General features: G+C 45.2%; 1 protein-coding gene across 2 annotated transcripts; it reads left to right on the forward strand.

Moving 5' to 3' along the window:
* The first annotated feature begins 37 nt into the window (after positions 1-37).
* On the forward strand, positions 38-15,127 carry LDAF1 (lipid droplet assembly factor 1). Of its 2 annotated transcripts, none has more exons than XM_026515568.4 (5): positions 38-180; positions 2,553-2,752; positions 8,996-9,164; positions 10,634-10,772; positions 13,413-15,127. In XM_026515568.4, exons 2-5 carry the CDS (start codon positions 2,657-2,659, stop codon positions 13,492-13,494), a joined length of 486 nt encoding a protein of 161 aa, XP_026371353.1. In that variant the 5' UTR covers positions 38-180; positions 2,553-2,656; the 3' UTR covers positions 13,495-15,127. The 2 variants fall into 2 exon arrangements, with proteins under 2 accessions (XP_026371353.1, XP_026371354.1); XM_026515569.4 differs by having other exon boundaries at positions 72-207.
* Positions 15,128-16,643: the final 1,516 nt, after the last annotated feature.

Consider the following 16,643-nt stretch of genomic DNA (forward strand, 5'->3'; position numbering starts at 1 on the left):
CGGAGGAAGGGGCGGGGCGGGGGCGGAGGAAGGCGGCAGCCTGGGCGGGGCAGGAAACAGGCTCGCACTCCCGCCCTTGCCCACAAGAGTTCCTCCCTTCTCCTCCCTTCCCCTCTTCCTCCTCCCCCCGCCTCTCTCCTCTCCGCCTGCAGACCCTGGTCAGCGCGGCCTCCAGGACCGGTGAGAGCTCGCAGCTTGGATGCTAGGGTACAGCATGCCCGGGCTGACTAGACCCCCTCGCAGGGAGGGGCAGATGGAGGGGCGCCGGGGCGCGGGTTGAGTGGGCAATGGGTGTCCTGTGCTGTGGCCCACTGTCCGCAGTTTAGTGTAAAGGGAAGTTCTAGAGAACCCAAGCCCTCAAGACCGGCTGGGAGCGCACGCACACACCCTCACACCCACCGCTAGATTTGGTAAAAGGGTTGCCAGCCCCATCCCACCCCCGAGACCCTGCGCTTTCTTGGAAAACCTGGCGGGGGAGTATCCAAACCCTCTCCCCAGGTTTAATGAAAATGGGTACCCTCCTTCCCACAGGTCCCTCTTCTCTACCGAGGGACACCCCCTTCCCCTGTCACTGCAGAGAGGGGCGCTCTAAGTAACAAAGGTGGACTCTTCTCCACAAATTAATGACTCCACTCCCGCGTGAACGCCCCTTTCTCAGCCTCCGTGCGCTCTCGTGCGCAGACCCCCTTTCCACCTGCCTCCCTTCCACTTCCTCTCTACGCATGGATCCCTAGAAGGGGTGTGGAGGCTCCCCTCGCGTCTTCGAAGGCCGAGAGACTGGAAGCTGATGGGGAGGGGGCGGCCTGGGTAGGCCCGAGTCGCCCAGCATTCCTTTCCCCCAGCCGGAGGTGCGCCCCCTCTCCCTTCCAGCAGGAACGCTCAGGGTGGCAGTTAGCCCCAGGAGGGGCGGGTTGGCCAGTGATCTCTGGGGTCAGTCTGGAGGAAGCTGAGAAGGCGGGAACTTGTGGGCCGCGCGGGGGGGTTAAAGGGTTGACGCCTCCCTCCAGAGACTTCTCAGTTCCTGGGGAGACGCCTCTGTAGAGTGAGTGACTAGAGGGTCCGGGGCTTGGTAGCCAGGTGGATGTATTTGATGGCTGTGGCCCGTGGCTTTCTACCCAGGTTCATTCCCATCGGACTCCCCAAACCGGTCTGGGTGGCTCTTGGGTTCCCTAGGCCTCTGGAGACCTGTAAGGAGATCTGGGCTTGTATCTGCCTGCTGCAGAGATGTGATTAGGGGAGCCACGTCCTGGGAACCTCCCAAATCCAAGATCTGTGCCAGTTGCAGCTTCAAAGACAGAATATGGCTGTGGAGGGGTTAATCCTTTCCTGTCCAAAGGGTTCCTGTTTGACAAACGGGGTTGTAGCAGAGGCTGTCTAGCTGGGGTGATGAAAATGTACTTTAAGTCTGCATTCTAGACCCTGTAGGTGTCAGTAAAGTAACTCCTACCCCCTTAACTGGTATAATTACCATGTGGTATAGTCGATATGGTAAACAGATGACAGCATCACTCAGTTAATTTTGGCCACTGTGACAGGATCTTTGAGGCTTTTTTACTATCAGTAGTCAGGAGGTCATTTGTAAGGGAGAAATTGTGTCCATCCTATGGTTGTTCTGGGAAATACAAAATACGAACAATATATTTGTTTATATGAAAATCCAACAAGGGTTAAAAAATAGATATCTTATTGAACAAATTGGTTTTATAATGATGTTAACTTAGGACAGTCCTGAAAATTAAAGGCTGTTGAGTCACAGAGTATTAATTGTGGCTTGGTCTGCCCTTGAGACACCTCACCCATTAAGAGGAGGCTTAAAAGTAAATAGAGAATGATTTATGTGGTTGGAAGCCAACCTGTTTAGTGTGGGTAGTAAATAAAGAAATTGGCCACCATCACTGTTTAAGAATGGCTTTCTGAGGGAAAAAAGGCAATGGGACTTGAAATAGTGTATTCAGCTTTCTACTATATTCTTTGCAGCAGTTTGTAAGGCTAAAAAAAATAAACATAAGTCCCCAGAGATAATACCATTAACATTTTGGTATTAAATGATCTATATCTTTCTAGGTCTGTTATTTTACTATGGAATATAAACATAAAATACATGTATTTATGTAACCATATGGGATATCTTACAGTTTTTTTCACTTATCATGGATGTATGTTCATGTCACTAACTAGATGTCCACATTATAATTTTAACAACTATGTGATACTCCATTTCATGAATTTATCACTATTTAACCAGTTTCCTGCTGATGGACAGTTAGGTTCTTTCCAATATTTTGCTGTTTATTATATACTATATGAAGAATTGCACTGCACATCCGTTTGTATGTTTTGATATACCTACTTGATTATTTCCTTCAGATTCCTGGAAAATTAGTTGTTGGATGAAGGTGTGTGCACTTAGAAATTCTGATAGATATTGATAGACATTGCCTAGCTACCCTCCACCTGCACACCTACCATCAATGTGTGAGAATAGTAGAAGCTTTTGTTGAACGAGCTGGGTGAATACGACTAATGGTTCAAGATACTTTTTGTTTCACCAGTGACAGCAAGAGGCTGGGTGACATGAGAGATTCGACTGCGCCCTGCCCTGGACAGCTTACTGGTAGAAGACTTAATCCCTGAAGAGACTGGAGTGAGTTTCAGGATGGCAAAAGAGGAGCCCCCGAGTACCTCAAAGGACTTGAAGGAGCTGCAGAAGAAGCTGTCTTTGCTGGTAGCGTCCATCCAGAATAACTCAAAGGTCAGTTTCCAATCAGGCTGTATAATGGAAAATCCCAAAATAACAGCAGCTTAAACACCACAGAAGGTTATCTCCTCTCTGAAGTAGGAGAAATTTGGAGGTAGGTCAGGAATCTCTGTTAATTCACCCCCCTGCCAGGGGTCTAAATTGTGATCTTCAAACTCATTGTCCAAGATGGCTGCTGAAGCTCAGCCATTGTATTCACATTCCTGGCAATAAGGATGGAGGAGGGAAGGGGAGGAAGACTCCTAAGCCACCACTAGTTTAAGGTGACTTCCTGGAAGTCACACACACAACACATTTACCTTGGGGTAAATGCAATTCTTTAGTTGCATATAGAGGGTGGGTCTCAGTCTGTGCCACAGATACTATACTTTCATGTTTTGTTGTTAATTTTGCCCTGTTCTCTGAGACTGAGGGGCTAAAGCCTACTCTAAATTTGAGTCCAGTTTTCCCCTAGAAACCCAGAGTCCAATAGAAGTATGATATGAGCCACATACGTAATTTAAAATTTCCTAGTAGCCACATTTAAAATGTAAAAAGCAGGTGAAGTTAATTTTAATAATGTATCTTATTTAGCCTAATATATCTAAGTATCATTTCAATATGTAAACTTATAAAAAGTTATTAATGAAAATTATTGAGATGTTCCGCATTCTTTTTTTGTAGTCAGTCTTCAAAATCCAGTGTGTATTTTACACTTAATGGCACATTTCCATGTGAATTAGCCACTTTTCAGGTGTTTAGTAGCCATTCAGTGACAATGGGGCTTGAGATAGTATATTCTACTTTCTTGAATTTTTATCTTTCTTGCTTGCTTTTTTATGTCATTCAGCATTTTGTGGGGGGAAAAGAATAGCAGCTCTCAGAGATAATATTAACATTTTGTTGTATTTCCCTGTAGATGTTTTTTCCTATACAAAATACCCATAAAATACATATGCGTCTGTAACAAAATGAACTGGTTTGTGATCTGTTTTTTGTATTGGACACCACAGTTCCCCTCGGGTCTATTTGAAGAGACACCACTTTGCAGTCTGGAGCAATATACTCTATAGAGATCTTCCCTGGACTCATCCCCAAATGCCTCTGGCCCTCTTTGTGGATTTAGCAAGCTATTTTTAAATTGGCCAAGCGGCTTGTCAGCAGGCTGAGACTCTTGTTACTAAAAGTTAGCTTAGTAAGAAAGGTCCTCCTCATCTACCTGTGCATTTGGTTCTCACTATATGTGTCCTTGTGTTCTCTGAGGTCACCTCAAACAACGAATTAGCAACTGCTGAACAATTTCTCCTAGGCGATCTACAGGATTAGGTTCTGGCAAATTTCTGGTCACAACGTTTTCATCAACTGATAAATATATAAACTGGTGTATGTGTATTTATGTTTAAAGACAACTTATTTAGTATATGTTGTTGATTCATTAATGTTAAACTCATGGCCAATAGCCCTATAGCTCCTTCCTGAATGAAGATTATCTAACACACCTATTTTCTCTTAAGGCGAATCACACCCTTCTTACCCTTAAGAACACCAGCCAGTTTTTCTGCCATTTTAAATGGTGAAATTACCAACAAAAAACACAAGCTGTGAGAAAAGGTGGTACTAAATATGCCTTGGAAAGGACAGCTGTTTAAAAAGCTTTGGGGCGCCTAGGTAGCGCAGTCGTTAGTCCTCTGCCTTCGGCTCAGGGCGTGATCCCAGCGTTCTGGGATCGAGTCCCACATCAGGCTCCTCAGCTGGGAGCCTGCTTCTTCCTCTCCTACTCCTCCTGCTTGTGTTCCCTCTCTCACTGGCTGTCTCTCTCTGTCAAATAAATAAATAAATCTTTAAAAAAAAAAATAAGCTGAAATATGAGCACTGCCTAGTTTGACCTCAGCTGGGAACATGCGTGTCAGGTGACTTAAATTTTCCCATGCTCTGTACATGTTCTCGAAAGCACCACAAATATTGATTTTGGGGTTACAGATAAATTTTGGTGAGTAGGTGAATTTGCAAATATAGAATCTGCAAGTAAGAGGGTTTGGCAGTAAATTGATGAACCGTGATTGAGCCCTTCCTATATGCCAAGCGCTGTGTTAGGCACTGGACACGTCTTATTTAATATTCATATCTACATTCTGAAGTAGACGTTTCAAAGCATATGAACTCCGGCTTCTTGGCATTTCTTTACTTCATCATCGTACATCCTCAGTCGTGGTCACTGGAATAGATTTGGGCTGGATAACTTCCAGATCAGCTGACTCCCAGAGTGATGGGACAGATTATCAGCTGGCTAAGCGCTGATGTTCTTTGGGTCGTCCTAAGGTAGAGCAGTTTCTTTTAAAATTTTGTATTATGTTAATTGAATTAAATAATATGAGTTGTATTCACTCGGTAGAGTAATGTTGAGGAAAAAGGAAAGCAAGTCACCTGGAAACCCATCAGTAACAGATCCGTTGACAGTGATTATTATTATGAGGCCTCCCTTCATTATGTAATTTTCATATGTGGTGGTTGTGATTGTGGCAGATGTAGTCCTGTATTTTTATTTTTGCTTGATATTGCATGTTGGTGTTTTTCCATATTGAATCTTAGGTCCTCAGAACAGTTGCTTGGTAGTAGAAACTTCCATCAGGTTGACATAACCATAATTTACATAAGCACCTCCTTGTTTCTGGGATATTGGGATGATTTCTTTCCCCCAAATAATTTTTGACCTTTCCTCAGAGTTTAATAGGCCCTTTAAGTTCCCGAAAAGACCAGATGGGCTTCTACATGGAGTGTTTGTGAAACAACTCCATCATTTCTTCTAGGAAGTCTCCGGAATGTCAAGTGCTCATTGACATAGGCTGAGAGAGTCAGAAACCCACTTGAAATAGCTTAAGCAGTAGAATAGTGAGACCTGCTGGGACTTTGGGGAAATGGGAGACTATCTTAGAAACCAAGGGCAGGAAGTAAATCAGGATCTGGCAGGTCACTGGGGTCAGAGGTAACTCTCAGCACCCTCTCTTGGGCCATGTTGTTTCTGGTTGTAACTTTTCCTTGTGCAACAGCTTCATTCTTCTCTCTCTACAGCTTGGCTTTCTTGCTCTTCCCTTCACATGGGCCATCGTGACAGCCCAGGCTGGCACCTTCAACATCCTATGTCTCCCTCAGCTCCCAGCTGAAGCCCATTAAGGGGCTTGCTCTGGGAATGCCTAATTCCTAGGGTCAAGAATCTGGGCTTAACCAAGTTACCTGTGGCCAGAAAGGTGTCAGCTGGGCTGGGACTTTTCATTTCATGGACAGAAACATGGCTTCAGGAGCCTACCCCTGCTGTGGGAGGGAGCAGGGTTCAAAGTGGAGAGAAGACAGAAGGAACATGGGATGGGCAGATGCCTCCTGATTACCTATGACTAGTTTTGCTCCCATGCTGGTCCATTCCTTCCACAAGGGATGTTTTTGAACTATGTCTCTGGCATCTTTGTGCCAACCCTGAATCACATGCCAGAGGGCACCCAGGGTCTGTGGTCTGGGAGAAACTGTTAACCTTGGACTTGTCATTACCAGTGGTTTTTGTTTTGTTTCTAAGATTTTATTTATTTATTTGAGAAGAGAGAGAGGGAGAGCACAGAGGCAGAGTGAGTGGGAGAAGCAGACTCCTCCAAGCAGAGAGCCCTATGTGAGACTCGATCCCAGGACCCTGAGATCATGTCCTGAGCCGAAGGCAGGAGCTTAACCAACGGAGCCACCCAGGCACCCTTACCAGTGGTTTTAAATAATCCTGACACTTTCATCCTCCTCCTATGGGTAGCAAGGGACAATGGACACTGACTGTCTTTTGCATTCTGACACCAGGGAATTGGCCTGTCTCCTGAATGGTTCCAGATGGAGCCTCCATGTCCTTCAATACTGGCCTCATTACCCCTACTTTAGAACTTTCCATACTCGTGTGAATTTTAAAATAAATTGCCTTTGACCTTGGGTGAGTTGCTTAGGCCACTGAATCTCCATTGCCTCTTCTCTAAAATAAGCAATGCCAGGCTCACTGGTTTGTTTTGAGGATAATCTCAGAAGCTGTTCGACAAGGCTGAAGCACAGAGCCTGGCATATAATGGTGCTAGTCTGTCCCAGCCTGGCATTCCTGAGTTCTTCAGCACAGTACCATGCCTGTAAAATCCAGATTGGATGACCTGTGTCTGCTTCCAGGATAGGGATGGAAAATTGCAGTTCATGTTACTGTGTAATAAGCTGTCTCACTTTCCATCCTCCCATTGTGTCCCTCTCTGTTGCCATGAGAATGAGAAGTTAATTGCTATGTTCTAATTCCCTGGATTTAAATAATGTTCCTCATTACCTGCTTCTGGGCATTGAAGGGAGAAATAAATGAGGAAATACATTGAAAGTACTTAAAACAGTGCTTGGCTCCTGAGTGTTTAATGAGTGTTCTCCATTATTAGGTGTGGTCCTCTTCTGTGATAGATGCTGGCCTGAGCAGGCCATCCTTCCTGAGGGAAGACGATTTCTGCACTTAACTGCATCTTAAATGGTCTCTCTGCATGTCTGAATGACTTTCTATTTTTTGGTTGTAGGGCCCCGACTCAGAAGAGGCTAAGAGAAAAATAGATTCCTTAGGGTCTGGAAGAAGACCAGGCGTGCAGTGGACACACATGGCTGTTGTGCTGGGTGGTCTGGGTGTAAACTCATAAGCCTGGCCTTCTAGTGTTCCAGCTTTATCTGCTCCCCACTGTGGTTACTGGATCTCTTGATAATAAGGATCAGAGAGAACAGTTCAGTCTGTCAGAGGATGCCTGGGTGGTTTTACTAAGAATATATGTGGACTAGAGCCGGAAAGCAATCAAGACTTAAGACAGCTCCAGGGACCAGCCCCACTCCCTTGACGCCTCCTCTCTTCAGCTGCCTTAACAAGAGAGTCTCATTGGGTTCTGATTATCTGAACCAGGCATTCCCAGTATAGTCACCTCTGGCTAGAGAAGTTGAATAGCCAAGTCTGGTAGGGTTTCTCAACTCGGAGTAGCTAGAGGCAGTATAGTCAGTGGGCATTGTGCCGTTTTTTTTGTGGCCTGAGTGGAAGTGAAATTTATCATGCCTGGAGATTCTCCTAATGAGGCAATGCTAAGCCCCAAGACCAATGGCCGTGGCTTCTTGGAACAACAGCCTTTTCTAGCTAAGCAGCATGAGCCCTGCACTTTGATCACCATCAACCTGAACTACAAAGCCCTCCTGTCTTCCAGCTGACCCCCAGATTCCCACCATTGGAGTCACTAGGAGGCGCATGTGTTTTGGGTAGTGGTACCCATGATCGCCTGAATTTCCTCTTCATTTCAACTGCTGGCCTGTAAGGCCTTAAGGAATGAGACCTGGGAAGGTTTTGATGGAGAAGAGTTCTGGAAAGATGGAAACTTTTAAGAGAACAGGAACTAACATGTCAGTAATGAGGAGAGAGACAGAATAGGGCTTAAGAAGACGGGGGTTGGGGGGGAGGCCCATCCTTCTGGATTTTCTAGGGCCAGCTCTGCATTAAAGCAGCCCTCCTATGTTGAGCCAGATTCAGAAACTCTCTTGCCTGGTGAAGGAAGATAGCTTGTTCATTAACGCAGCATAAGCTTCAGTAATCATCAGGCTGTGGCCTGACTGTGGTATCCACATTGATGACGTGAAAGTATTTTTTCCCTAATAAGATGGCAGCCATTGCAAGCGTTTGACATTTCGAGTGAAAAGATTCAGCTTTGAGTGCCTAGATTTTGCCACTTGGAAACTGTGTGACTCTAGGCAAGTCCCATTGCTTCTCAGACTTTCATTTAGCAGGTCTGAGGCAGGGCTTGAGATGTTGCGTTTCTAACAAGCTCCCAGGTGATGCCACGTAGCTAGGACTTAACCTCTCTGTGCCTCGGTGGCCTCGACTATGAAGCCTCAACTGTGAAGTAGGAGATCAATTGTGTGGACATGACATCCATGTGCACGCATGCTGAGGGTCTCTTGAGAGGGTGTGTGTGAAGTGGTGGAGCCATGACCAGGACTTTCCTCCTTTCACAAGACTTGAAGTTGGGTGGGACCCTCAAACTTGCTGTCTGTCTACAGCTGCCTTAAGTTGTTGCCACGGTAACTCATGTCTTGGGAGAATTGTTCATGTTGACTTGTTATGTTACTTATGAGCCATCCAACTTTACAGCCTCTGGGTATACTTCCTGCAGCTCCAATGGATCCGTCAACCTAGGGTTCAGACATGGCCTTCAGTCCCGGCTCTTTCTTCTTTGCCCGCAGGTGGTTGCCTTTATGAAGTCCCCGGTGGGTCGGTACCTGGACAGGCACCCTTTCGTGGCCCTCACCGTGCTGCTGTTTATTGCTATGTCAGCCGTTCCTGTTGGGTTCTTCCTGCTCATCGTGGTGCTTACCTCCCTGGCGGCTTTGGTGGGAGTCATTTTACTGGAAGGTATCCTGCTCATCTGTTCACCCCCTCAGAAAATGATTCAGTTGGGGGCACAGTATTTATTGGGTACCTGCCACTCTTATCAAATGTTCCTGTTCTGGAAAAGATCACAGTGACCAAGGCGGATTGTCAGAGTCGTTAAAAGATGGACTTTGGAGTCCACATTAGAATCTTACCTCCACCAGTGCGATTTAGGACAAGTTATTTACACTCTCTGAACCTCAAATGCCTTATATGTAAACTGGGGAAATGATAATACTGTCTCAAAGGGTTGTTGTAGGGATTGAAATTAAGAGTCCCATAAAATACTTAGCAGAGCCCCTGGCACAGAAGGCTCCGCAAGAATGGTAACAGAGTCCAGTTATTCCACACCTCATTATTGAACACCTGTTACATGCCAGGTGTCTTGCTAGGCAGTAATATTCCCCCTTCTCCACCTTTCCTCCTGAAGTCACACTGCCAACTGTCACCTTCTCCCTTTGTTGCTAAGGTAAAAGTACTGAGAAGGCAGATCTGATTGGCTCAGTTTGCCTTTTTGTATCAGATCACAAACCACAAGATGCTGGCCATACAGCTGGTTGCCATTGGGTCACTGGTTTATCCTAGGGCTTCCCAGAGCTAAGAGCACCCAGGTTGTTTCCCTGCCCCGGAGACTGTGGGTAAGGCAGTTTACCCCTGAAGGAGAAGGTGGGCATCGTGGATGGATGAGCAAAATACAGCCTGGCAGAGTAGCTGCTGAGTAAATACTGATGGATAGATGGACGGATGAGTGAATGGGTGGAGGAGCGAATGAGCACTGTAGCAAAAGTAAATTTAGGAGAAGGGAGCCATTTTTGGTGGTGTCATGCAAAGCTTTACAGAAGACAGGATTTAAAGACATGGAACAACTTTTGTTTCCTTTGTGGAAGAGAAGACTTTTAAATAGGAATAGCACATATAAAGCCTTTAGAACAGTAGTCTGGAATTTGAGTGTGCGTAAGTCTTATCTTTTGAAAATGCAGACTTCCCGGCCTCATCCAGAGACTGGTATTTAGTAGTTCGGAATAGGGTCCAGAAATCAGAATTTATCACATGCCTTCCTGAGGCATCCAGTTCTGATACAGTGGTTGTCGGCCACGCTCAGAAAAACACAGATCCAGGATTTTGTAAATCTTTGTCCAAAAGCAGCACATCCATTTGTATTCTCTGATGTCCTTCCTTTGCAGGGTCCATCCCTGAAATTGTATCACTGTAGCCATGAGGTTGGAGTTCTGAGCTGTTTGACCGCTGCCAAGGCAAGGATAAGGATGTTTGCCTTGCACTGAGGCCCACTCAGGTGGTTAGATTACCTCCTTTTTAAGTGATGCTGGAAATCTGGGTTTTTATGGGAGACCTCCTCACTTAAAAAGTCTGAGTGAACTGTCGAACACAGTGGCCTGGGGCTTTCACTTTGTTTTAGCTGAACGCTTCTCCTAACTATGCTCTCCTTCCAGGACTGGTCATCTCTGTGGGCGGCCTCTTACTGCTTTGTGTCCTCTGTGGCTTGAGCTTCGTATCACTAGCCATGTCAGGGACAATCCTAGTGTCCTACATCTTGGTCTCCAGCCTTGTCAACTACTGGTTTCCTCCCAGGTAAATACTTGTTAATGCAGCAGTTTGATCGTTACCATTTGGGGGATTTTCACAAATACTACCCTAACCCTAGTTGGATGTCTACAAGTAAAATTGTGAGAGGTCGGGTCGGTGTTCTGTATAGTTTCCCATAGACATCAGACATGGAGTGAGAATTGGCAATGGAGTTTCATACAAAAACATTGCTGTCATCATCCGTCACACACACTTACTCATTTTGTTGTCATGGCAACTCAGTGAAGTAATTGTTATTGATTCCTTTTAAAAGATGCCGTTAAATTTATAAAACTTCCAAATAAGGTGTTTTTGGAGGGGGGGCAATGAGAATAATGAGCCACCATTCCACTCACCATGCTCGTATCTCAGGATGATACAGGGGGCCATGAATCTCTTACTCCCAATGTCTGTCTTCGTCCTCTTTGCTCTTCAGAATGTGAGTGTCTCACCACACTGAGTGTGATCTTGTGTTGGTATGGATTTTGTTCCTACACTTAACGGCTCCTAAATGCCAGCTACACTTCATCTGGAGCCTCAACTGAAGGAACAGTGATGTATGTAAATGCTGGAGGGAAAACCAGCTGTGTTGGAATTACTGTGAGACAGTATGTTTGTCTATAATGGGCCACCCTCCTAAGGGGTTTTCTGAGATGGTTTTATTGTAATGCTTGATTTTTATCTTTTTCTCTTTGTGCATTGTAAACTCAAGTAGGATGTGACTCCATTGCACTTCCTTCAGGCTCTTGCATAATTGATGATAGTGGCTAATACCCATCAAGCCAGGAACTCTGTTATGCACTTTCCAGGCCTTAGTGCATGTAATCCTCACTAGCTCCATGAGGCAGGTACTAGCTCCGTTCTATGATAAGGGAAATGAAGCCAAGTCCCAAAGCAAAGTGTGGCAGAGAAGGGTCTTCAATGCTGGTCAGTTAACTCCAAAGCCTCTTAATGAAGATTCCAAGTGACTCCAAAACAGGAGTCAGCAGACAATTTCTGTAAGGGGCCAGATGATAAGTATTTTAGGTTTTGCGGGCCATGTGGTCCATATTGTAATTCCTCAACTCTGCTGCTACAGCCAAAAAGCAACATAGTCAATAAGAAAACAAGTGAGCATTGCTGTGTTCCAATAAAACTTTATTTACAAAAGGAGGTAGCCAGTGAGATTTGGCCCAAGGAATTTGCCAACCCTTGCTCTAAAAGAACCAATATCCTGAATTTTGTTTTTCTATAGAGTAGCCCTTGAACTTCTTACCAAAATGTTATCCAATTGTTACTCATGTTAGAAAATAAAATGTGAAGTGGGTATAATTTAAAATAGCTCAGGGCTGGTTGTCACAGGATCGCCTGGCTTATATCCCTGGAGTTACATCCAGATTCTTATAAATTGTTTTGATCACTATTAGTCTCAAAGGAGTTAAAAGGAGAAATACTGGCTTAAATTTGGCTTATTGCAGCTGATGCTTCTGAGCCAAAATCTCTCCCTGCCTCTGAACCCTACTCTGCTATACCACAAGGAGTTACACAACCTGAATGCCACCTGTTTGTCAATGAAGAGATTAAAAAGATTTCCAAGATTTGTCCTTGATCTCCTTATACTCCCCTCCTCCTCCCAACCGAGGCACCTGGACCCATTGTTTTCACTAGGGCAGTGTTCTCAAGTTTTTTGTTCTCTGGACACATTGTGTCTTCTTAAAATTACTGAGTCTTCCCAAGGTTTTGTTCATGTGGTTTAAATGTATCAATAATAACTGTAGTAAAAATTAACAACAGATTTAAAAACTACTCATTTAAAGGGGACAGTATTACCTGTTGATATAAATAACATCTTTATGAAAAGTAACTATATTTTCCAATACAAAGGAAATGAGTGAGTAGCATTGTTTTACATTTCACAAATATCTTTTTTTTTTTTTAAGATTTTATTCATTTATTTGAGAGAGAGAGAGAGAGAGAAAGAGAGCGTGTACAAGCCCAGGGGGGCTGGAGGGACAGAAGGAGAGGGAGAAGTAGGCTCCCCGCTGAGCAGGGATTCCAGACTCAGGGCTCAATCCCAGGACCCTGGGGTCATCACCTGAGCCAAAGGCAGATGCTTAACCGACTGAGCCACTCAGGAGCCCCTGCATTTCACAAATAATCTTTAATGTCTGCCTTAATAGACGTCAGATGGGTTTTGAAGACCCAGACTGGCAAATGTGTGGCTGGCAAAGGGAGGACAAGCTTTTTCAGTTAACTATGGATGTTCTTCTTTGATAGTACGCCAAAACTCAGTAAGTTGTAGTTTCTTAAAGGTTAATTGAAATGTCACTTTTCGTACTTCGTTGTATTAAAATCCCCCGGTCTGTCTTGTTTTTTAGATCTTTTATCGTGCATGTTTTTGTAACTTCATGCACTGCTCATTTGCAGTACCCAAATTAGAATAGCAGGAAGGGGCCATAATCCCGACCCCTAACTCAGTCATTTTAACCTCTTGTGCCCTCAGTTTTCTCATCTATAAAATAGGTATAGCCTTAATCTGGTGTGTCTGCAAGAATCAGCTAAAAATAAACCAACAAAGAATGTCATATATTCAGCTTTGTGCACTCTCAACATTAAAGCTCTTTAAAGAGGCCCTAGAGCTAACCATTTCCTCTTGTTACCAAACAGACCTTTGACACAACAAAACTCCAGCGGTGACTGTCAGCTGGCTATGAAGTCTGCAGACTTAGAGGGGCTCCACCAGGAATGACCGGCCCAGCGGAGCCAGAGCTTTTTCCAAGCACTTCTCCAAGGCTGTGGATCATACTCAGCCCTTGGGATTATGACTCAGAACGGGGCTGGGTGGTCAAACACTCCTTGGAAGTGTCCTCTAGCTTTTTCATTTATTTGTAGGATCCCACAAGGGCCAATCTGGGGATCTTGTTGCTCTTGCATGAGTCCTGTGGTTCTGTTGGCTGACCTACCCTCACATGAGAATTAGCAGAAAACTGTAGCAGCTCAGCACTTCCTTGCCTTTCACCCTTCCTCCCCAATGTGCAGACTTGACCTTGGCCCAGTCCTGAGCCTCTAGAGCCTGGCAGCTTGACCCCAAAGACGCAGATCTTGTGTCCAAGGGCCCAGTTTGGGGCAACTGTGGATTTTTTTTTTCTGTTATTTTTTTCCTTCTTTCAGAAATGAGAGAAGTTGTTTATATATTCACTTATTTGACACAACGTGGGGAAAGAGAAAAACAGAGCAAGCTCTTCTGCCTTATTAGCTTTTTATCAGAAAAACCAGCAACATTTGGCAATAATGGCCTCTCGGACAAAGTTGGAAAATAGAGTCCAAGGTTAACTTTATGGCCAAGGGCACTTTTGAAAAAGTCTAAAGATAGAGTTTACGTGTTGAGTACTGTTAAGTGCCGTTACTCTTTAAAATATTTGTACTTGATACTTTTGTATTGTTTTAAAGAACTTGGCTTGTTAAGCCATTTCTGTAAAAAGTCCTATGAAAATGCTAAAGGCCTAAACAAGCTTTTAAAGTCCTGTGGGATTTCTCCTTCAGTGGTCTGCTGGGGCATTTTATTAAATATTTATTTAGATGAGGTTTTTTTTCTTTACTCTTTATTTCACCCCCCAGACATCAGACCCCCTTATTCCTTCTCCGTTGATTTCATGGCAGATCCCAGGTAACAGGGCTCGTGATAGACACTCCACCCAAAGTGGCGTTAAAGGGTGTGGGGGTAGGACAGAAGGGCTAAAAGGCCAGGAGATAGATTTTCAGGCACTGCTGGATCCAGGGGCTCAGGTGGCATCTCGAGGCATCTCTGTCCCTTTATCCCTCAGCATTGCTTTCCTCGTGTGAGCTGCTTTTCCTGTCAGGCTGTGCGTACGGGAGGTCCCAGCAGCTCTGGCTTTACGACAGCCTCACCGTTAGCGCTTCGCACCCGCACCAGTGAGGAAGCTGCTCTTGTCCAACAGCGTGTGCAGAAGCCCTGCGTTTGGCTCTGATTGGACAGACTTGGGTGATGTGAGCAATCCTGAACCAATCACAGTGGCCAGGAGGGCAGACTAGGCTGATGGGGCTCGGCCGGGCCATAGGGTTTCCACCAGAACCAGGGATGGTTTACGTCAGCCCCACCGGTTTCACATAGGGTCGGGGTGCAGACTCCCAGAGGACTATGAGACGGAGAGGAAATACTCGCTGGGCAGACGGAATAGAAAGCCTGTTACTTGGAATAGTAGGACATAAAAGCCTTAATCCGGAAACTTCTGAACCCTATCACAGCCACACCTGTCCCCAAAGGTGCCTTTACCTCTTAGAGAAAAAGAACTGTCTATTCCTGACAGCACATGGAGTATTAATAGTTGGTGTTTATTAAATGTTTCTTTTCTTCATGCAAATGTCTGCTCTCATCTGTCTATGCTATCTACCCAGCTGGTAGTAATGAATGAAAAAGTCCCTGGCCTCCAGAAGTTTACCTTCTAACCCAAGAGTCGCTTAACAAGTGTATTAACTGTTGCTGTATAACAGTTTACCACAAACTATAGACTTAAAAGAACATGTGTTATCTCACATTTTCAGTGTGTTAGGAGTCCTGGCTCAGCTGGCTCCTTTGCAAGACTACAAGCGCAGTGTTACCTACCAGGGGGGGCTCTGATTTGAGGCTCAATGGGGGATGGATCCACGTCCAAGCCCACATGGTGGTAGGCAGCATCCAGTTCCTCGCAGGCTCTGTGGCACCACACACGTGGCAGCTTGCATCTTTGAAGCCACCAAGAGAGAGATTCTCTTAGCAAGACCGGCATTACTTTCTTAATGTAGTGTAATCAGGTATGTGTAATCACATGTATCTTGTCACTCTTACCGTATTCTGTGGGTTAGAAGCAACGACGGGTCCCAACCACGCTGGAGAGGGGAATCACACAAAGTCAGGTGTATCAGAGGTCGGGATCATGGACTCCACCTTATGGTCTACCTGCTACAACCAGTAGTCAAAATAATAGATTATGATAAGCATATTGGAAGAAAGTAAAAGGATGACGACCAGGGGAGGCCACTGTCATCACAGCAAGCAAGGATTTCTTTTCTTTTTTTTCTTTTCTTTTTTAAGATTTTATTTATTTATTTGACACAGAGACAACCAGCGAGAGAGGGAACACAAGCAGGGGGAGTGGGAGAGGAAGAAGCAGGCTCCCAGCGGAGGAGCCTGATGTGGGGCTCGATCCCAGGACCCCGGGATCACGCCCTGAGCCGAAGGCAGACACTTAATGACTGAACCACCCAGGCGCCCCAAGCAAGGATTTCTTCTTGGAACCAAAGAATGAGAAGTTACTGCCATTCCAAGAGCTAGGAGCGGGTGTTCCCAGCAGAGGGCACAGGGACACAAAGGCCCAAAGACTGGAAAAGAAATGATGTCCGCGTGGCTGGGCCTGGTGAGCAAAGGGTAGATGAAAGATAGGAGCCCATCATGCAGGGCCCCACAGTAAGAAATTTACACCGAAGAGCAAAGGGAAGACAAGGCATTTTAAAGGGACATAGTCAGACTTGAATTTTTAAAGATAACTCCATGGCCAATGGATCGGGAGATGAAGGCCAGTTAAGTCTGCAGAGGATGGTTGTGGCGCTACACGGGGATAGAGGTGGTGGAGACCTTCTTCATTTGGAGAGCCAGCAGCATTTGGTGATGGATTGCATGTGCGTGATGAAGGAAAGGGGGACATAGGATGGCACCTAAGTTTTTTTAACTTGAGCCAGTGGGTAGATAGAGACACTATTTTCTGAAATGGGGCTGGATGAATATTCAAAATCTCCTTTGCTCATATTAAGTCAGGCCTTTTTAACACTAATAGGGTGTGTGAAGTAGACAGTTGTTTTAGAGTGTAGGTCTGGGCTGGGGATACAAGATTTGGAAGTATT

The sequence above is a fragment of the Ursus arctos genome, unplaced genomic scaffold (genome assembly GCF_023065955.2).
Source record: "Ursus arctos isolate Adak ecotype North America unplaced genomic scaffold, UrsArc2.0 scaffold_2, whole genome shotgun sequence".
Taxonomy (NCBI): Eukaryota; Metazoa; Chordata; class Mammalia; order Carnivora; family Ursidae; genus Ursus; species Ursus arctos.

What these genes read in the sequence shown, in the direction of transcription:
- LDAF1 (XM_026515568.4), top strand. Translation starts at nt 2,657, where the DNA reads ATGGCAAAAGAGGAGCCCCCGAGTACCTCAAAGGACTTGAAGGAGCTG. An exon ending in CCATCCAGAATAACTCAAAG is followed by an intron (nt 2,753 to 8,995) that starts GTCAGTTTCCAA and finishes CTTTGCCCGCAG; the next exon opens with GTGGTTGCCTTTATGAAGTC. An exon ending in AACTACTGGTTTCCTCCCAG is followed by an intron (nt 10,773 to 13,412) that starts GTAAATACTTGT and finishes GTTACCAAACAG; the next exon opens with ACCTTTGACACAACAAAACT.